Source organism: Anomaloglossus baeobatrachus, chromosome 2 (genome assembly GCF_048569485.1).
Source record: "Anomaloglossus baeobatrachus isolate aAnoBae1 chromosome 2, aAnoBae1.hap1, whole genome shotgun sequence".
Taxonomy (NCBI): domain Eukaryota; kingdom Metazoa; phylum Chordata; class Amphibia; order Anura; family Aromobatidae; genus Anomaloglossus; species Anomaloglossus baeobatrachus.
In genome coordinates this window covers 501,193,436-501,216,229 of record NC_134354.1, presented here as the reverse complement: position 1 = coordinate 501,216,229, position 22,794 = coordinate 501,193,436, and the positions used below count along the sequence as shown (strand labels likewise).

The window sequence follows — 22,794 nt, the reverse complement described above, 5'->3', positions numbered from 1 at the left end:
AGAATTGCATTCAATGAACAGTTAAAGTAACTTTCAGAAGAGTCATAGTAATTGCTGAACCTATCACTAACATTAATGTACAAACAATAGAGGATAGATGGATAGACAATTAGACAGATAGGCAGAGATAAATAGATAGATAGATAATAGATAGAGAGACAGATAGATAGATAGATATGCGATAGATAGACAGATAGATAGATAGAGAGATAGAGAAATAGAGAGATAGATAGATAGAGAGATAGAGAGATAGAGAGATAGATAGATAATAGAGAGATAGATAGATAGATAGATATGCGATAGATAGACAGATAGATAGATAGAGAGATAGAGAAATAGAGAGATAGATAGAGAGATAGAGAGATAGAGAGATAGAGAGATAGATAGATAATAGATAGAGAGATAGATAGATAGAGAGAGAGATAGATAATAGATAAAGAGATAGATAGATGCATGGATAGATAGATAGATAGATGGATAGATAGAGAGATAGATAGATAGATAATAGATACATGGTAGATAGATAGATAGATAGATACAGTTAGGTCCAGAAATATTTGGACAGTGACACAATTTTCGCGAGTTGGGCTCTGCATGCCACCACATTGGATTTGAAATTAAATCTCTACAACAGAATTCAAGTGCAGATTGTAACGTTTAATTTGAAGGTTTGAACAAAAATATCTGATAGAAATTGTAGGAATTGCACACATTTCTTTACAAACACTCCACATTTTAGGAGGTCAAAAGTAATTGGACAAATAAACCAAACCCAAACAAAATATTTTATTTTCAATATTTTGTTGCGAATCCTTTGGAGGCAATCACTGCCTTAAGTCTGGAACCCATGGACATCACCAAACGCTGGGTTTCCTCCTTCTTAATGCTTTGCCAGGCCTTTACAGCCGCAGCCTTCAGGTCTTGCTTGTTTGTGGGTCTTAGATAGAGAGATAGATAGATAGATAGATAGATAGATGGATAGATGGATAGATAGATAGATAGATAGATAGATGGATAGATGGATAGATAGATGAATAGATAGATAGATAGATAGATAGATGGATAGATGGATAGATGGATAGATGGATAGATGGATAGATGGATAGATGGATAGATAGAAAGATAGATAGATAGATGGATAGATGGATAGATAGATGAATAGATAGATAAATCGCTGTGTACATTTCACAAAAAACTCTACAGAAATCCTTAGGGTTGCAAGTATTAACTCAAGATATTTATACATATATATACACCAGCAATAGGCCCGATGCGATTGCCTCGGGAGTGCGGTGAAATGAACATCTGTGTATGCTTAGTGGTGCTGACAGGAGCAGTGGACATGTGTCACTCTATTTGCGCTTTCCAATATATCTGTTGTATGGCATCCCTCTGCATTTGTGTATTTTATGTGTTGTGTCATTTGACCTTGAAAACAGTATGGGTCATATCCAGGAGGTGGTGAAGCACTTACTCCAATGGAAGCAAAAGCAAAAGATCTGTTGATAGTGCGAATATTGTCCATGAAATTTTTGCTAGGTAAACGTTTTATCCAGAGGCATCTCATTTGTAAAATGCAAAGCAATTTTCACATACATGGGTCATGTCACCACAGATGTGTTCTTTAATAATATTTTCATCTTGGGTAAAATATTGTTGTTGTTTCTGTAGTAGTAGAGTAGTCAAAGAGTCAATGGGTGCTGTTTGTCTCCAAGTTATGATTATTCGTTTGTTTTGTAGCAGCAGTAGTTTAAGCTGCAGTGCATTGTGGGATACAGTTATATCCGCAAGTAGCAATTATGTCTGTGTGTGTATATATACATATATATATAGTTTTTATATATATATATATATATATATATATATACATAAATATATATATATATATATATATATATATATATATATATATATATATATATATATATATATATATATATATATACATATATATATATATATATATATATATATATATATATATATATAAAACTATATATATGTATATATACACACAGACATAATTGCTACTTGCGGATATCACTGTATATATATTATATATATATATATATATATATATATCTATATATCTATATATCTATATATATATATATATATATATATAATGTTTTTCAAACACAATGGGGCAGATTTATTTGGATTCTCTCTATTTATCTATATGTTGTAAAGCATGGTCCATGCACAAATTTATTTGCAGTCTTATTGAGTTCATATTTTTCTTTTTTTTTTGTTTTGTTTTTGGTTTTTTTAGAAAATACAGTCTGATCTAATAAGCCATGAAATTAGTTTGGATGAAATGAAGAAGAGAAACCAGGGAAAAGAAATGTCCAAAAAGGTTCTTTTGCAGATTGACATAGCACAGGTAAGATTTTTTTTATTCTCTATTTATTCATAGTGATAAGCAAAAGTACTAACAACATGTATCTCACATCAGAATTGCTTCTAGAAACTCAGAATTTCTAAGTGATATGGTCCGCTGATAGAAAAGACAGCTTTGCCTCTGCAGCATTGGAGGTGCACAGTTGCATAGAAGCAGGCTAGGATTGGTGGCTAACAGTGTTCTGCATTGCCACTGCTTTAGAGCAGTACTTGCAAGCGCTATTGGAAAGAGCTATTAAGCAGACCTCCTGTTCGGCCACCACTGCTAGACTGCAGTCATGGCACGTAATCTAAGCTATGAAATTAAATAGACCAAAAGCAATAAACAAAATATGTCCCAGTAGTACATACAATGATGTATGTATGTACGGGTATGCGCAAGTACTCCGAAACAAGATATGTGAAGAAGAGGGCAACTAGTATGTGTGCCTGAAAGGTTGTAGAAAATTATTTTATTTATATAGCAATACATATTATAATGGATGAAGCAAAAGATAGAAAGCAAAGTAACAAATTCAAAAAAACATATCCAGAAAGACTCAATTTCAGCGTAAAAATATCCACTGTATAAAGCAATATCAGGGGTCAGAGTGGAATAATGAAATAGATTATATACAAATATATCAATCACAGATAGTATTGTATAAATAATTGATGTAACATGCAATAGTGCAAAAAATGAATTACAACATAATGACTGCAAACACGTTGTTTCCATGGCGCATCATAGGATCCTTTTTCTGAGATCTCCAGCCTCCCTGTCTCACAACCTTAAACAGCTATTCAACACTTTTAATTCTCTCCTCCATCCTCCAGCACCACCTTCCTCTCCTCTCATCTCAGCTGAAGCCTTTGCCTCTTTCTTCAAGCAGAAGATTGACATCAGAGCAAGCTTTGACCCACAATCCCCACAGCCCCTCATCATAGCTACTCAGCCCTCTTCCTCCAAATCCAGCTTCTTCCCCATGACAGAATATAATTTTTCCCCTCTACTCTCAAGATCACATCTAACCACCTGTGCACTTAACCTGCTCCTGTTGCACAACATCACCGCAGTCCTCATCCCGACCCTAACCCATCTCTTCAACCTATCACTAACAACTGGTGTATTCCCTTCATGCTTTAAACATGCTTCGATCACATCCATCCTCAAAAAGCCCTCCCTTGACCCATCCTCTGTATCTAGCTACCGCCCCATATCACTTCTCCCCTATCCCTCAAAACTACTGGAACAGCATGTCCATCTTGAGCTGTCCTCCCACCTCTCCTCCTGCTCCCTCTTTAATCGGTTACAATCTGACTTCCAACCACATCACTCCACTGAAACTGCCATAACTAAAGTCACCAATGACCTACTAACCGCCAAAGCCAAGTGACACTATTCTGTCTTCCTCCTCCTGGACCTGTCCTCTACCTTCGACACAGTGAACCACGTCTTCCTATTACAGATTCTCTCATCTCTGGGCATCACAGACTTGGTCCTATCTTGGATCTTTTCATACCTAACCGACAGAACTTTCAGCATCTCCCATTCTCACATCACCTCCTCATCTCGCCCTCTATCTGTCGGTGTCCCCCGAGGTTCAGTTCTTGGACCCCTGTTGTTTTCCATCTACACCTTCAACTTGGGACAGCTCATAGAGTCCCATGGCTTTCAGCATCATATCTATGCCAATGACAAGCAGATCTACCTCTCTGGACCTGACATCACCTCCCTTCTAACCAAAATCCCACAATGTCTGTCTGATATTTCATCCTTCTTCTCTGCGCGATTCCTAAAGCTTAGCATGGACAAAACAGAATTCATTATCTCTTCACCTCCTCACTCAACCCATCCAACAAGCCTTTCCATCAAATTTGATAGCTGCTCACTCTCCCCAGTCTTGCAAGCTTGTTGCCTCGGAGTAACCCTTGACTCTGCTCTATCCTTCAAGCTACACATCCAAGCCATCTTCATCTCATACCGACTACAACTCAAAAATATCTCCCGGATTTGTGCTTTCCTTAACCAAGAATCAGCAAAAACATTGGTGCATGCCCTCATCATCTCCCGCCTCGACTACTGCAACCTCCTGCTCTGTGGCCTCCCTTACAACACTCTTGCACCCCTGCAATCTATCCTAAATTCTGTGGCCCGATTAATCCACCTGTCCCCTTGCTATTCCCTGGCCTCGCCTCCCTGCCAATCCCTTCACTGGCTTCCCATTATCCAAATACTCCAGTTCAAAACCATAACCATGACATTAAAAGCCATCTACAACCTGTCTCCTCCTTACATATGTTACCTAGTCTCCCGGTACCTACTTGCACACAACCTCAGATCCTCACAAGATTTCTTTCTCTACTCCTCTCTTATCTTCTCTTCCCACAATCGCACACAAGATTTCTCCCGCGCCTCCTCCATACTCTGGAATGCTCTACCACAGCATATCAGACTCTCGCCTATTGTGGAAAGCTTCAAAAGGAACCTGAAGATTCACCTCTTCTGACAAGCCTACAACCTACATTAACCCTCAGTCCATTAGACCACTGCGCAACCAGCTCTATATTCACCTATTGTATCCTCACCCATTCCCTGTAGACTGTGAGCCCTCACGGGCAGGGTCCTCTCTCCTCCTGTATCAGTCTGTGTTTGTAATGTTCATGATTGTTGTACTTGTTTTTATAACTACCCTTTTCATTTGTATAGCGCCATTGAATAAATGGTGCTATAATAATAAATAATAATAATAATCTCCTTGTGTGTCATCACTGTTGTATCTATACCCCACTGCTGGTGATTTGTGAATATAACCATGACTAGTAATTGATTGGGCATTGTAGTTTTTAAAACCTACTGTGTAGAAAATGTACTACTATGCTATTAGTACATGGTAAACTCCTAATATGTGCATTTTAATAGATAAGATGTCTTAGATTAGTTTATTGCTCATTCAATCTATATGCGGTAGTTCCCATTTTATGTATTTAATTAAAAATAAAATTATATGTGATATTCTGTATTTTTAGAAAAAACTGCAAGAAGTTTCTACAAAGTTCAGACTTTTCCAGAAACCAGTAAATTTTGAGCACCGTCTTAAAGAATCTAAAAGAATTCTTGATGAAGTGACCTTGGAATTACCAGTTTTGGAAATGAAGAGTGTTGAGCAGGATGCTGTTCAGACACAGTTGGATCATTGTATGGTGAGTGTTGTTCTTCAAAACGATTTATTTGGCGAAATTCAACAGTTTTTATTGTTTTTTCCATAAGTATGACTATGATTATATACTGTATATTCTGAAATATAGGCAGACAGTAGACTGTATTGTGTAATTGATTGCCGTAAGTTTCATCTGTCTGGACCAAATTACTAGCAGTCAATGTTTTGCCAGCATACGACAAAAAGATAAGTGCAGATACTCTGTTCCCTTTCTGAAATTGGCAAATCCTCACAACCACACAGTGTACACAATTTGAAGATTCATGTCTTCAGTTAAAGAGAGTAAATACAGACTTATGGATTTCAGACCAAACAACCCCTTTGATAATTCAAATATTAGATATGTAGAAGAGTACCTTTGCTTCCAGAGCACTGTTCCCAAAGACCATGCACACAAATTCAGTATTTATGAAGTCTTCTACCTCAGTTTTTTAAGTCAAAACCAGGAGTAGGGGAAAAATGCAGACGTGTTTCACATGTTTATATACTTTTCTTCTGATGGTTCCTCTCCTGGTTTTGGCTTACACATACTAAGGAACAAAACTCACCAAATACTGAAAGTGTTCATGTGGCTTGAAAAGGCAGAACCTCTCCAAATGTCTCAGTGGGTTTATAGAGCACAAAAAGTAGCCGGAGATTTAGGCCGGAATCACATATCGCATCACCCAGCACGGCAGCACACTCTCCTGACGGGAGCCGGTCAGAAGCATGTAGTTTTATATAGCTGAGATGCTCCTGTCCAGACAGCGACAGACAGTGCCAGGTGATGCAATGTGAGACTCACGCGAGTCATTGGCAAGTCCCTCTCAAGTGTGACTCCGACCTTAAAGACATTAAAAATCCAAATCTTAGACCATGTTCATAAATTCAGTATTTTGTGAGTTTCTTTCCTCAGTATTTGGAAGCCAAAACCAGGAGTGGCTAAGAAATGTTGAAGTGATGACGTGTTTCTAGAATAATTTTCCTATGATTGTTCCTGTATTTGACTTACAAATACTGAGGTGAAAAAAAAAAATCACAAAATTCTCAACGTGTGCACAAGGCCTAATAATACTCACCAAATACTCAACGTGTGCACTTAGTGAACTAAAACTAATGTACTAGCCGGAGTCTCGCATCACATCACCCAGCACGGCCTGCTGCTCTCTGGACAGGAGTGGGTCAGCTGCATTTATTTCTATATAGTAGACCTGCTCCTGTCCGGAGAGCAGCAGGCCGTGCCGAGTGATGCTATGCGAAACTCGCAGGAGTCACTTGCAAGTGTAAAGGGGGCTTTACACGCTACGATATCGTTAATGTTTGCTCGCCGGGGTCAAGTTGTTAGTGACGCACATCCGGCGTCATTAACGATATCGCACCGTGTAATACTTACCAGCGACCTTAGGCGACCTCAAAAATGGTGAAAATCGTTCACCATGGAGAGGTCGTCCCAAAGTCAAAAATCGGTAAGGGTTGTTTAGCGTTGTGGTTCATCGCTCATGCGGCAGCACACATCGCTATGTGTGACACCGCATGAGCGAGGAACGTCTCCTTACCTGCCGCCGGCCCCAATGAGGAAGGAAGGAGGTGGGCGGGATGTTACGTCCTGCTCATCTCCTCCCCTCTGCTTTGATTGGTCGGCCGCTTAGTGACGTTGCAGTGACGTCGGTGTGATGCCGAACGTCCCTCCCCCTTGAAGGAGGGATTGTTCGGCAGTCACAGCGACGCCACCGACCAGGTAAGTATGTGTGACGCTGCGTAGCGATAATGTTCGCTACGGCAGCGATCACAAACAATCGCATGCGCGATATCGCTACCGTGTAAAGCCCCCTTTACTCTTGCCTAAAAATATTGAAAAATGTTCTCCAGTAACTGTTCCTGCAAATGTGTCAATACTCTGATGAATAAATGACAATTGTTCCATTGAAAACACTTATTAGACCTCCTGACACCAATGCAGCTTGTCAAGTTATGGTTGATTTATTCTTCAGTGTTTCCAAACCGCAATATGTGGTTTAATCAGGTCAATTTTACGATCCTCTGCCTCGAGTTTATACTTAGTCGATATTTCCCATGTTTTGAATGTTATTTTTACTATGTATTTTGGTAATTCTAACCAGTGTATCTCTCAATTATTGTGCTTAATGAAGCAGCAGAGAACAAATGTGTATTTAATCTGTTTGTTTGTGAGGTCATTAAAGGGTCCAGTAAGCATAGCCAGGGGTAAATTATTCTGAGCACTTAGGATAAAGATGAGTTTAAAAAGCCATTTCACTGTAGCACTCCATAGACCAAGTGTGGCGAGCGGACTGCTAAGTTTTAATTAAAAATATTATTAATTGGAGAAATATAGCATTTATGTGAGTTCCTTTTATTTAACACAAGTTGCCAATAAAGGTTCTTTTGTTTTACTCTTTGGCTTCTATGTATTGTCCTGTTTGGCACTGCTAATGCACTTTCACTTACAACTGCTAGTCATAAAAACTGCAATATATTATTATAATTTATTCATCTAGAACTCCTGGCACATTGTAGGAACTGAACTTTAACAATCACGCAATGCTGTCTCAGTGTTTCAGGTAATTCTACATGATATAAAATCATCAGTGTACATCCTCCATAGTGCACACCAAGCAAAATCAAGAATCATTACCATTCAGCACTGAAAAAAGCCGAATGTAATACTTACCCATGACATTTTCATGGTGCAAATCTGAACTGTAAGCTATAGTATTGCATTTTATAAGGCGCCCATAAATGTAGATTCCATTACCTCGGATAGAGATAGAAAATATATGAGAATGATTAATATGTTTAACTATTGTCAGTGATCCTGTGCATGAAATGAATTTGTAAGTTTATTACCTGAGCGCTTTCTATATTAGAAAAAATAAAAATGAAATGTACCTTATACAGGCGTTGGCAGCCACATTAGGAATGGTTGTATCATTTTTAGTCTTAGTCGTGAGTAGGGATGATCGAATACCTCAAATATTCAGCTTTGCGAATATCCGACGAAAAACTCGCCGCTATGCGAATATTCGATGAGCAATGTAAGTCTACAGGAAGCCCGAATAGTTCCAGATGGTTGTTATTCGGGTTTCCAATAGACTTAAATTGCACATCAAATATTCGCGAATAGTCGAATAGCAGCGACCTATTCGGCAAATATTAGTGAAGCTGAATATTTGAGGTATTCGATCATCCCTGCGGCAAAGGTCTAGGGCTGCAGAGCGGCGGTGGAAGAAAACGCACTCCCAGGAAGACTTCACCACATTCAAAAATGCAATTCACACATTTCGTTCAGTCCTCACCTCCGCTAAACACGACTACTTCAGAAACCTCATATCCTCTCTAACACACAACCCCAAACAGTTATTCAACACTTTCAACTCCCTCCTTCGCCCACCACTGCCCCCTCCAACCTCCCTCATCTCTGCAGAAGAATTTGCCACCTATTTCCAAGAAAAAATCGACCTAATAAGGCAAGTCTTCTCTGCTCAGCCACCACAACCCCTTCATGTAGCTGACCACTGCCCCTCCCCCATAAACTTCCTCCCCACCATCACCGAAGGAGAGCTTGCACGTCTGCTCTCAAAAGCGCACCTCACCACCTGCGCACTTGACCCCATGCCATCCCACCTCCTTCCCAACCTCACCACCATCCTTATTCCAGCCTTAACCCATCTCTTCAACCTATCTTTAACGACTGGAACCTTCCCCTCTGCCTTTAAACATGCAACAGTCACACCTATCCTAAAGAAACCTTCCCTCGATCCAACCTCTACTACCAGCTACCGCCCCATATCACTACTCCCACTTGCCTCAAAACTCCTGGAACAGCATGTCCATGCTGAACTTTCCTCCCACCTCTCCTCTAACGCTCTCTTTGACAACCTACAGTCCGGCTTCCGTCCACATCACTCCACCGAAACTGCCCTGACTAAAATCACAAATGACTTGCTTACTGCCAAAGCGAACAAGCACTTCTCTATACTCCTACTCCTAGACCTGTCCTCAGCCTTCGATACCGTTGACCACTCCCTCCTACTACAGATCCTCTCTTCCCTTGGTGTCAGAGACCTCGCCCTCTCTTGGATCTCTTCATACCTCTCAAATCGCACTTTTAGTGTCTCCCACTCCCACACAACCTCTTCATCCCACCATCTCTCTGTTGGCGTCCCTCAAGGCTCTGTCCTAGGACCCCTACTTTTCTCTATCTACACATTTGGCCTGGGACAACTCATAAAGTCCCATGGCTTCCAATACCACCTATATGCCGACGACACCCAGATCTACCTCTCTGGCCCAGATGCCACATCTCTGCTGTCCAAAATCCCGAAATGTCTATCTGCTATATCCTCCTTCTTCTCCTCTCGCTTCCTAAAGCTCAATGTGGCCAAAACTGAACTAATCATCTTTCCTCCGTCTCACCTACACTCTCCACCTGATCTATCTATTACAATAAATAACACCACGCTCTCGCCAGTACCCAAAGTTCGCTGCCTCGGAGTGACCTTTGACTCTGCCTTATCCTTCATACCACACATCCAATCCCTCACCACCTCCTGCCGTCTTCAACTCAAAAATATTTCCAGAATCCGCCCTTTCCTAAATTTGCAATCTACTAAAATGCTAGTGCATGCCCTCATAATCTCCCGCCTCGACTACTGTAACATCCTCCTCTGTGGCCTCCCTGCCAACACGCTTGCCCCTCTCCAGTCCATCCTTAACTCTGCTGCCCGACTTATCCACCTCTCTCCTCAATACCACCCCGCTTCTCCTCTCTGCATGTCCCTCCACTGGCTTCCAATCTTCCACCGTATCCAATTCAAACTTCTAACACTGACCTACAAAGCTGTGCATAATCTTTCCCCTCCGTACATCTCCGAACTACTCTCCCACTACACTCCAACACGTCACCTCCGGTCCTCCCAAGATCTCCTCCTCTCCTCCTCTCTCATTCGCTCCTCACACAACCGACTCCAAGACTTCTCCCGAGCATCCCCAGTCTCCTGGAACTCGCTGCCTCAACACGTCAGACTATCCCCTACTCTTGCAAACTTGAAACGGAACCTGAAAACGCACCTGTTCAGAAATGCCTACAATCTACAATGAACTCGCTGCCGCCCGACCACCGTGCGCAGCTGCCGCCCGACCACCGTGCGCAGCTGCCGCCCGACCACCGTGCGGAGCTGCCGCCCGACCACCGTGCGGAGCTGCCGCCCGACCACCGTGCGGAGCTGCCGCCCGACCACCGTGCGGAGCTGCCGCCCGACCACCGTGCGGAGCTGCCGCCCGACCACCGTGCGGAGCTGCCGCCTGACCTACACCCCACCTATTGTCTCCTCCCCATAATCCTATAGAATGTAAGCCCGCAAGGGTAGGGCCCTCTTCTCTCTGTACTAGTCTGTCTACTGTAACTTGTATACGTATTTTGTATGTAACCCCCTTCTCATGTACAGCACCATGGAATTAATGGTGCTCTATAAATAAATAATAATAATAAAATAAATAATCCCTAGTCGTGAACAATCAGAATTTTATGGAAAGACATTTTCTAACAATTTGGAAATTCCTAAAAAAAAATGTTGGTATCTTTCCACAGAAACTGTACAAAATTTTAAGTGAAGTTAAATCTGAAGTGGAAACAGTGATAAAAACAGGACGACAAATTGTGCAAAAACAGCAAACCGAGAACCCTAAAGATCTGGACGAAAGGCTCACGGCTTTAAAGCTTCAATACAATGAGCTAGGTGCAAAGGTAAAACTATGTCTTCCACATAACCTATTGATACATTCTTCAAAAATTGTAGTAAACTATTTAACGGTAACCTATCAAGCTCCCAGAACCATGGTCACGATGACCCAGATTAAGGCCTCTTTCACACGTCAGTCATAAACACAGACATTTTTTACTGACATGTTAAAGATGCATATGGCCCTCCGTGTACCATGATTTTGACACATGTGTGCTATCTGTGATAGAACAAGGAGATCTGGCACTCCTATACTCACCTGTCCCCGGCACTGCCGTCTCCGGCTCTGCTGTCTCTGGCCGCCGCAGTCCCCCCTCTGCTGCTGCTTCTGGGTTGCGGTGCAGTGAATATTCATGAGCATAATTAGCTGACATTGACCAGGTGACAGCAGCAGCCGGGAACAGCATCGCTGGAGACAGGTGAGTATAAGGCTATGTGCGCACGTTGCGTACTGTCCCTGCAGAGATTCCTGCAGTGATTTGAACAGCACACGTGCACTTCAAATCGCTGCAGAAAGAGTCTGTAATGAAAAAAAAAGCCGATTTCATGCGCTCTGAGTAGACAGAGCGGGGGCTGCAGGCAGAGCGCACGAAAGAAGTGACATGTCACTTCTTAGAATGCGCGCTTCGGGCAGCAGCCGAAGCGCTGCGCTCTAATACTCCACGTGTGCACGGCTCCTGCATAATCTTCATAGATTATGCTGGGGACGCAGGACGCATGCAGTTACGCTGCGGTGCAGATCACAGCGTAACTGCATGCAAATACGCAACGTGCGCACATAGCCTAAAAATCATTTTATTTCAAAGATACTTTTTTTCTCTAGAACGTGTAACACAGATCACACAACGGTATGGTCCATGTGACATCAGTAATGCCAGAGAAAAATGGACTCTTGTCTGAGTGGAATACATGGACATGCGTGTGCACCGCACAGAAACACAGTCAGTGAGAAATCACTTATGTGTGCGCAGACCCATTGATTTTAATGGGTCTGTAATTGTCCATGAATCTGGTACGTGTAAAAACAGCAATATACGTATCAGAATCACTGACATGTGAAAGAGGCCTAATGCAGGAACCGATCTTTGATTCATGCTGCCCATGGTTTAGACAGTAAGCATCAGCTAACAGGTTAGCACTTTCAATGTAGATATAATTTATACCGTTTATTGTTAACAATTGTTCAATACAAATTTAGCCCATCTAGGAACCCCATATTTCAGACTGGAATGTACAGCTCTATATAATATGTGGCTGTTTTGCAAGATACTGGAGAACAGATGCTATTCTCTAGAGTAGTAGTAGCTGTTCTGCAGGTCACAGCAGCAGCAGCAACTCTGTTCAATGTGTTTATATCCAGCTGCTGGGAGCTTATAGCAACTGATCGCAGGGGCTGCCGGATTTCTGGTATTGATGACCTTTCTGTACGCTAAGCAATGAGTGTCTTTAAATTCTCTTTAGGACATCTTGAAACTGTCAGCAGTTGTTTTGTAATCTGGCAGCATCATGAGCTAGGAACATAGACTCTGATTCCAGTGATGTATCACTTAGTTTGCTGGCTGCAGCCGTTATGCTAGAATCATAGTTTTCTCTGCTGCAGATCTAGCAGCGCTCAGCTGTTGAGCTGTATATGACCCCATCCACATCACAGCTTTCTGTGTACATTGTATAGGGAAAAAACAGTGGACAAACTGAGTGCGATAATATAGTAAATTGAAAAAAAAAGTAATTCCTCCACTAGTGTGGTTGTGTCTCACAACCTTGGTCAGAGCCTGAAATGAGCTGCTGTAGATGACACAAGCCATAAAGTTGGCAGAAATACAAAGAAACTGGAGTTTGATGTGGTTTCTATCTGCGCTGGTGGAGGAAATCAAATAGCCAAATGCTTAGAAATAATATATAAGATTATATATTCAATGCGTTTTGAAGTGACTCTTACTTCTTCCTCAGGAAAGCCATCAGGTACTGGTGGCCTTCCCGAGGAATAAGTGAGGATCACTTTGAAACACGAATAAACCACCTTTATTTCATTTCCAAGCATTCGGCTATTTGATTTCCCCCAACAGCAAAGATAGAAACCGAATCTCATTCTGGCTCTTTTACATTTTATAGTGACAGAGCTGCTATTCAGTGCTGTGAGTGTGGTTAGACTATGATGCACGAGGCCAGTTGTCATGTAGTGATTATCTTCTGCTGCTAAAACACTGATTGTATTGAAAGAGTAAGACACAGCCCAGTAAGTGGCACATCGCTGTTATCAGACTCTCTTCCCATACATAATGGTGCTCTCAGATTGCAAGGAAAAATGCTGCTGACAGATTCCCTTTACAGAGACCCTGCCACAATGACAGAGTTGGCCAATATTTGTGCTTTTGTAATTTCCATTGCTTTCCTTAGTATCCCATTTATTTACCTTATTTTAAAATCCACCATACATTCCAAGACATTTGGACCTTTTCCTTTAGTGCTAATTTTTTGGTCTTTACAAAGCGGGCAAGATAATTATGCAGGGCAATCTTAAGTCTCATCCCTAAAGCGGGCATTACACGCTACGATATATCTAACGATATGTCGTTGGTGTCACGTCGGTAGTGACGCACATCCGGCATCGTTTGACATATCGTAGCGTGGGACAGCTACGAGCGAGTGTGAACGAGCAAAAATACTCACCTTATCGTTGCTCGTTGACACGTCGCTCATTTTCTATAAATCGAACGTCCGGTTGTTCATTGTTCCCACGGCAGCACACATCGCTCCGTGTGACACCCTGGGAATGATGAACTGCAGCTTACCTGCGTCCCGCTGGCAATGCAGAAGGAAGGAGGTGGGCGAGATGTTTATGTCCCGCTCATCTCCGCCCCTCCGCTTCTATTGGCCGGCCGCTGTGTGACGTCGCTGTGATGCCGAACGTCCCTCCCACTACAGGAAGAGGATGCTCGCTGCCCACAGCGCAGTCGTTCGGGAGGTAAGTATGTGTGACGGAGGTTATTGACTTTGTGCGACACGGGCAACAAATTGCCCGTGCCGCAGAAATGATGGGGGCTGGTGCGATCGTGACATGTGAGAAATTGTAATGTGTAAAGCAGCCTTAAGGAATTCTACGAGCAATGCTTACTTGGTAAAAACCATAAAAATTAGCACTATATAAAAAGGTCCATATCTCTGAAACTGTATAGCTAATTAAAAAGAAAAAAAGAATACTCAGAGGAGCAGCAGGAATAAAATAAGAACAGAACGCTTCACTTCTGACAGGTCTACTTTAAGTCCCTTCTTCTAAAGGCAAACTTTGATCATCTTTTTCAGCCCAACATTGAAAACTATTGTCATGTAACTGATATATCTGGCTACTTGTAGATTTTAAACCCCAATAGGCATTTAAGTTAGGGTTCTAGTATATTGAGATCACCTTGTCATGGTTATCGGGCTCACATGCATTGGTCAATACATAAGCTAAGTATCTCTTTTTTCAAATATTCCTATAGCAGTAATGCAATAGTAGAGTTCCCTTATTCGTTGTTAGCATTCTAAAGTGCAGCTGTATGTATTTTCATAGTTAACTGATAATATAAACACCACAGTAGTGTACAAGTGGTGAACATTTTCACTTGACGCGTGTAAGCACTTGGCCACTCATTGATATCTCCAATCTCTGCTTGACGTTAATCCGTTGTTTCTCCTGCAGAGTGTGCTAGATCATTGTCCTGGTAAAAGAAGCACTGTAGGAATTAACAGCTTTCTCTAGGATTTCTTTTTTCGTTTTTATTACACCTGATAAGATTGTCACTCCCTGCAACAGGAAATCCTTTCCTCATCATAATGCTAATGTGAAAATTCTTTGTATTGGAAAGGTTGTTCACTCCCTCGATTTTCTGCATTGTTTGCCTTACAGCATAAATATGTATATAGGCAATGGTGCAGGGAAGAATATTTCATTTTCGGCAAATATTGTATAATCCACCTGAGTGACTTAACCTTTAGACTGACAGAGATTAAGATGTTGAAGCTATGCACATTTTTATCATTTTTAGTAAATAGCTGCGTAAATCAGATCTTACTACATACAGATGCAGCAGAGCTGAACTGAACTGTCTCTTTTGCGTATTACAAACTAATGTGTTATGGAAATCCACTGACATCACATAAAATAGAATAAAATATTAGGTCTACTGCATTGACTAGCTCAGTTCTGCTACATTTGTAAGTTGGTAACAAAAACTTTTCTTGACATAATATCCTGTTAAAGTGTTAAGTAGGTGTCCATTATGATTGCTATTCTTCACAACAAATAAAATACATCTGCTGCGGTCATATGTCATCCTTGTACACAAAGATAAAAATGTAAACATGTTACACCTATCAACTATGGATACATCCTAGCAGAAGTAATGCAGATTGTTAAAATTCCTGAATGTGCGTCTGATTAAAATATTGCTTCAGGCTTGCCAGCAGGGTGTTTGTCCATTACCACTTCTACCTACACTATCCTCAGTCTATTGCACAGAAGATTCAGAAATGTCACAGCATACATTATTTTAATCTGTTTCATTGCCGACTGCAGGACTCCCTGTGAATTTAGTATTAGTGTTAAGTCATTTTTATCTGCAACCAACAAAGGACTTTTTCATGCTATGTGCCCTTATACAGGAGTATTGTGCTATAAATTGAGAAACTTTCCAGGTTGGAGACTATACGCTAATTTAAAAAGATGACTAGGGAGTAATTCTTAATTAAGCTTCCAAATTGCTTCAGCTTTTTTATTTAATGCCAATTTGAAATAAGACATCTTGTTTAATTTTTTAGAATATAATGAAATGAGCAAAACTCCCTCAAATGCTTGATGCATTGCATATTAAAGGGAACCTGTCCGGTCCAATATGCACCCAGAACCATGAGCAGTTCCGGGTCATATTGCTGATCCCAGACTAAAGGGGGCTTTTCACGCTACGATATCGTTAATGTTTTATCGTCGGGGTCACGCCGTTAGTGACGCACATCCGGCATCATTAACGATATCGCAGCGTGTGACACTTTTGTGCGACCTAAAATGATCGCAAAAGCGGCCAAAATCGTTTGCCACAGAGGGGTCATCCTAAAACCAAAAATCGTTTAACGCTCATTAGCGATGTTGTTCCTCATTCCTGCGGCAGCACACATCGCTATGTGTGACACCGCAGGAGCGAGGAACATCTCCTTACCTGCCTCCACCGGCTATGCGGAAGGAAGGAGGTGGGCAGGATGTTTACATCCCGCTCATCTCCGCCCCTCCGCTTCTATTGGACGCCTGCCGTGTGACGGCGCTGTGACTCCACACGACCCGCCCCCTTAGAAAGGAGGCGGATTGCCGGACAGAGCAACTTTGTGGGGCAGGTAAGTCCGTATGACGGGGGTGCGCGATTTAGTGCACAACGGGCAGCGATATGCCCATGTCGCACAAACAATGGGAGCGGGTACACTTGCTAGCGATATCGGCAATGATATTGTAGCGTGTAAAGCCCGCTTAACTGTCCCTGTATCTGGTAGGATAGATAAAGAGATCTTTAGAAAACTATTTCTAAAGATCTTTTATCGTTTGCTAATGAGCGAGGGGACTAGTCCCCTGGGTATTACTTCCCTTGCTAGTCGGTTCCATTAGCATGTTAGTACTTTCCTGTGGGTGTGCTATCATGCTAATGAATGCGCAGCATCAGAGGATGATCTCACTCACCTCTCTGCTGCCATTGCCACCCGACACTGGATTTTGACTCAGTGCGCATGATCCCGGACTTTCGGTCATGCGCACTACTTCAGTTTGAAGCCGGGACGCATATACCCGGATTCATAGTGCGCATGACCAAAACTCCGGGGTCATGCGCACTGAGACGAAATCCAGTGTCAGGCGGCGATGGCAGCAGAGTGGTGAGTGAGATCATCCTCTGACGCTGCACATTCATTAGCATGTTATCACGCCCACAGGGGTGTACTAACATGCTAATGGAGCCAACTAGCAAGGGAAGCAATGCCTTTGGGAATAGTCCCCATACTCATTAGCATACGATAAAAGATCCTTAAAAATACTTTTTCTAAAGATCTCTTTATCTATGCTAGTGAATACAGGGATAGTTAGGCATGGATTAGAAGTATGCACCCAGAACTACTGGTGGTTCTGGGTGCATATTGGACCTGACAGGTGCCCTTTAAAGAAGTAGAAAAAGATAGTGACTTAGCATCCAGAATCTCAAACTTAAAGGAGTGGTCTGAAGTCAAACCAAATTTCCAGGTAAATTATCATCTATTTAGGGCTCTAATCTGAGCTATTTCCTAATTTACTTGTATTAAAAATTCCCTACCATTCCCTAACTACATTATCTAACTGCTATTCTATTTTTTTCCCTATTCCTGTGTGATGACACTTCATTTGAGAATCACATTGCATGCTGGGCTACTCAAAAAAAATCATCAGAGCTATCCCAGAGGCTGCTATCAATGTCACAGCCTCTACCTGCTCCCTTAAATGAAGCAACCTGCTCCCTTAAATGAAGCATCATTAGTGACGCTCATTTCGGGGGCTGTGCTCATGCCTGCTCTGTCCCTCCCTGTGAGCTGTGCACTGTGCATTCTACACAGTGAGAGCATCCACTCTGTTGTCTTCTCATGTCAGTAATAATTTGCCGGTAAACATTCGGCGTGCAGGAGATTAGTGCCCCCAGCTATAACGTCACTGGTACTCCTAAATGCTGCGTATTGACATTGCTCTGCTGCTGTCAGAATATTACTTATTTAAGATAACAACAAAGCTGATGCTGTCACTGTGCAGATCACACAGAGCACAGCATGAAGGGAGAGACAAAGAAGGGACACAGCAGGGACAAAGGACAGCTGGGACAGAGCAGCCCTTGAAACGAGTGTCGCTGATGACGATTCATTTCAAAAAAGGGGCAGAGGCTATTACAGTGACTGCACCTTCTGCCCTCTGCTTTGATAATGCTTTCATTGAGTATTCCAGCATGCACTGGGATTTTAATACAAAGTGTCATCAGATGGGAAATAGGACAAAAATACAATAGCAGTTAGACTACTGTAGATACGGAATGGTAGGGAATTTTTAATGCACGTTTTTTAAAAAAAAGAAAAAAAAGCTTACATTATTGGCACTAAACAGATAGGGATTTAAATGGAGATTTAGTTTGACTTTCCATCAATCCTTTAAATCTTGGGCTAGACCAGTTGTTCCCAAACTTCAGTCCTCACGACCCACAACAGGTCATGTTTTCAGGATTTCATTAATAAAGCACAGGTGATGCCTTGATAATGAAACCATCACCTGTTCAATAGTAAGGAAATCCTGAAAACATGACTTGTTGGGGGCCATGAGGACTGGAGTTTGGGAAACCCTGGGCTAGACCCACTTTTGTCAGGTGTCATTTGTCATTTGTCATTTCACATGTAGCTTAACTTTTGTGAAACAACTTTAAGGCTGTATTATTGTATATGGCTCAAAGCTATGATAAGGTCCAGGAGAAAATAAACACAAATGTTTTTATAGGTAATACTTTTGTGTTACCGCTAACTCATGCACTCATTCATAGTCATGACTGGTAGAAACAGGGGTGTAATGATCGCAGTCACAGAGAGTGGATACGTGACCGGCCCTGTTCAGGAAAGGGTCCCGGTGACACCTGGATGTGCATCCAAGGACACACATTTGGCTGAAATGCATTGCGGTGCAGAGAATCACTGACTCTTGCATCGCAATACACGCTACCAGCCAATCAGGCTGGCAGCTTACTTCAGCATGCAAACCACTGGCTGAGCATGCCAGTGGCGGCTTGTGTGACAACTTCTGCTGCAAGCTTCTGCACCAGCTACAGAGGAAGATGCCACATGTCATGTAAACAGGGGTAGGTGAGTAGAAGTGTTTATTTTTTTAATGTGTTAAAGAGCAGGAACATGTACACCAGTATGAGCCCATATATGCCAGGACGGGTACATATGCCCCATGATGGGCCCAGGATGGGGGCCATGTATACCAGGATGTGCCTGGGATTGGTGACACATATTCCAGAATGGGTGACATATATATACTAGGATAAGCCTAGTATGAGGGACATATATACCAGGATGTGGAACACACACTGAGGAGCAAAAGGCTGACTATGTTTTGAACTTTTGACTTTCAGGCTCCATATCTCATCATTCACTACAGCTTTGAGCATGAGAATACTTTCATTTTATATACAATCATCTTGGCTATATAATACATACATTTTACATGCAATGATCTCGCTTGTTACTGGTTTGCTCCTGCTGTGTGAAAAATCTTTTTTCCTGTATACTACAAATTAAAATCTGTTCTCACATTCCCTAATAGCTCAGTGTGTTATTATGTTGACTCCCATGCAAAAGGTCACTGGTTTCGAGGAATAGCCATGGACATTTCCCAAGAAAAGAGAAACAGCATTATCGAGCTCATCCAAAGTGCTCTCTCAGCCAAGAAAATTGCCAAACTGCACCATGTGAGTATAATGACATTTGGAAGAATGTGAATTGAAGTCTGTCCATCCACTCAAAAACCAAGGCATGGGCATTAATCACAAGTTTTATCAGTTCTGGTGTGGCAAACATGGCAGTGAAGGTGGCTCATATGCTGTCTAATAGTGAGATCACAAACATCAATGCAAATACTGTGTGAAACATGTTACACAAATTTGGAATGGTGGCCCGTATGAAAGTGAAGAAGCCTCAATTTCAAATTCATCAAAAGTAAAAGTACAAAAAGTGGACAGTAGAAGATTGGAAATGGGTGATTTGGAGCAATGAGATGAAAGTCAATACAGTAAGCTTTGATGGGTACAAAAGAGTCTTGAAGAAACAAGGGAAAATGGGGTTACCGGATTGAGAAATTAAAGAACTGTCAAGTTTGATGGAGGAAAGCTGATGATATGGGATCTTTTAACAGCCAAATGCGTTGGACACTTGACTAAGATCAATTCTCATCTCAATGCTGAGCTATATGTGAGTATCCTACAAAACAAGTTACTTCATTCACTTGAGTTCTATGGGCATGAAAAGGACAATATTATTCCAGCAGGTCAATGACCCGAAGCATACGTCAAGATTGGTGAAGTAATTGGTCAATTATTATGAAGTAAAGGTGCTAGATTGGCCCCCACAGACCTTAGACCTCAACCCAATTGAACACTTTGGGACATAGTTTAAGAAAACGCTGTATACGTACCCAACCAGTATACAAAAATATTGGAAATGTGTAGAAGACACCTGGAATCATAATTTGTTGAGACATCCTTGAATTTGATCTACAGCATGTCTAGGAGGATTCAGAAAGTGTTGAAAGCCAGAATTTAATTTACAAAATAATAATAAAATAATAAAAATGTAAATTTACATTTTTAGGAGCAAAATGGTAACATGATAAGAACCTGCAGAACTAATCTTGCTAAATAGTTTTAAGACAAGTTTAAGTATGAGATAGCCAAGATGTTTGTCTAAAAAATGATGGTAGTCTCACGCTCAAAGCTGTATTGGATGTGAGCTAAGGAGTATGAAAGTCAAAAGTTCAAAACATTATTTACATATAAGGGTTAGGGACAGAATGGGGGAACATATATACCAGTATGGGTCCAGGATGGGAGACAGATATACCAGGATGGGCCCTTGATGGTGGACAAATATACCAAGAAGGAGCCCAGGAAGGGGGACATAAATTCCAGGAGAAGCCTAATATTGGGGACAGATTAAAGAGTATCCCGGTACACTATTACTCCCAAATGAAGAAAATCATGCAACTGTTCATAATGCAAAAAATTATTTTTATTATGTGCTGCAAATAATGAATTGCTGGTTCGTCCAATTAAGTCGACGTTTCGGCTGTAGGCTTTCGTCAGACTGGACTTTATCAATATAGGTATGTCAATACGCAGTCATATCAAGGTGTTAGCCAAAGAATAAATAGCAAGGACAATACGTCAATAGTGACATGTGCTGGTGCTGTACGTGCATCTGATATCTTTGTTCAGATATATTCTTTGATATATTGGGGACATACATAACAGGATGGGGAACATTTATACCTGGAAGGGGCTCAGGATGCAGAATATACAGTATATACCTGTGAGGGGTCCAGGATGGGGAACATTAGTACAGTATGAGGAAAATTACTACATAATGCGGGAGGGGGGCAACATGTATATGCCACAAGAACTCATGCATCTTACTAACAAGAGTGGGGGAGAGCAGATCCAAATTTTGCCCCAGGGCCCACTAAAATCTACTAATGTCACTGGTCAGACTCATACAGCAACCGCAACACAGTATACTAGCCTTTTAAGAACTGTTACATGTCTAACAAGGGACATATCTGTAACTATTTCTTATTCCGTTCTTTTACGTATTTTCTACAATAGAATGAGAATCTGATGAAAGTTTCAGGTGAACCTACTGCTCCTTAAAAAATATGTGATGTCTCAGTCTGTATACAGTTAGGTCCAGAAATATTTGGACAGTGACACAATTTTCGCGAGTTGGGCTCTGCATGCCACCACATTGGATTTGAAATGAAACCTCTACAACAGAATTCAAGTGCAGATTGTAACGTTTAATTTGAAGGTTTGAACAAAAATATCTGATAGAAATTGTAGGAATTGTACACATTTCTTTACAAACACTCCACATTTTAGGAGGTCAAAAGTAATTGGACAAATAAACCAAACCCAAACAAAATATTTTTATTTTCAATATTTTGTTGCGAATCCTTTGGAGGCAATCACTGCCTTAAGTCTGGAACCCATGGACATCACCAAACGCTGGGTTTCCTCCTTCTAAATGCTTTGCCAGGCCTTTACAGCCGCAGCCTTCAGGTCTTGCTTGTTTGTGGGTCTTTCCATCTTAAGTCTGGATTTGAGCAAGTGAAATACATGCTCAATTGGGTTAAGATCTGGTGATTGACTTGGCCATTGCAGAATGTTCCGCTTTTTTGCACTCATGAACTCCTGGGTAGCTTTGGCTGTATGCTTGGGGTCATTGTCCATCTGTACTATGAAGCGCCGTCCTATCAACTTTGCGGCATTTGGCTGAATCTGGGCTGAAAGTATATCCTGGTACACTTCAGAATTCATCCGGCTACTCTTGTCTGCTGTTATGTCATCAATAAACACAAGTGACCCAGTGCCATTGAAAGCCATGCATGCCCATGCCATCACGTTGCCTCCACCATGTTTTACAGAGGATGTGGTGTGCCTTGGATCATGTGCCGTTCCCTTTCTTCTCCAAACTTTTTTCTTCCCATCATTCTGGTACAGGTTGATCTTGGTCTCATCTGTCCATAGAATACTTTTACAGAACTGAGCTGGCTTCATGAGGTGTTTTTCAGCAAATTTAACTCTGGCCTGTCTATTTTTGGAATTAATGAATGGTTTGCATCTAGATGTGAACCCTTTGTATTTACTTTCATGGAGTCTTCT

General features: G+C 41.6%; 1 protein-coding gene across 9 annotated transcripts in view; it reads left to right on the top strand.

Moving 5' to 3' along the window:
• Nucleotides 1-22,794, top strand: part of DMD (dystrophin) — a 4,177,531-nt gene that overhangs the window by 1,734,864 nt on the left and 2,419,873 nt on the right. For all 9 annotated transcript variants that reach the window (XM_075336500.1, XM_075336497.1, XM_075336505.1 and 6 more), the window contains 3 exons: nucleotides 2,273-2,383; nucleotides 5,410-5,583; nucleotides 11,188-11,343. In XM_075336500.1, the coding sequence (XP_075192615.1) occupies nucleotides 2,273-2,383; nucleotides 5,410-5,583; nucleotides 11,188-11,343 (441 nt within the window). The remainder of the gene's footprint in view (nucleotides 1-2,272; nucleotides 2,384-5,409; nucleotides 5,584-11,187; nucleotides 11,344-22,794) is intronic.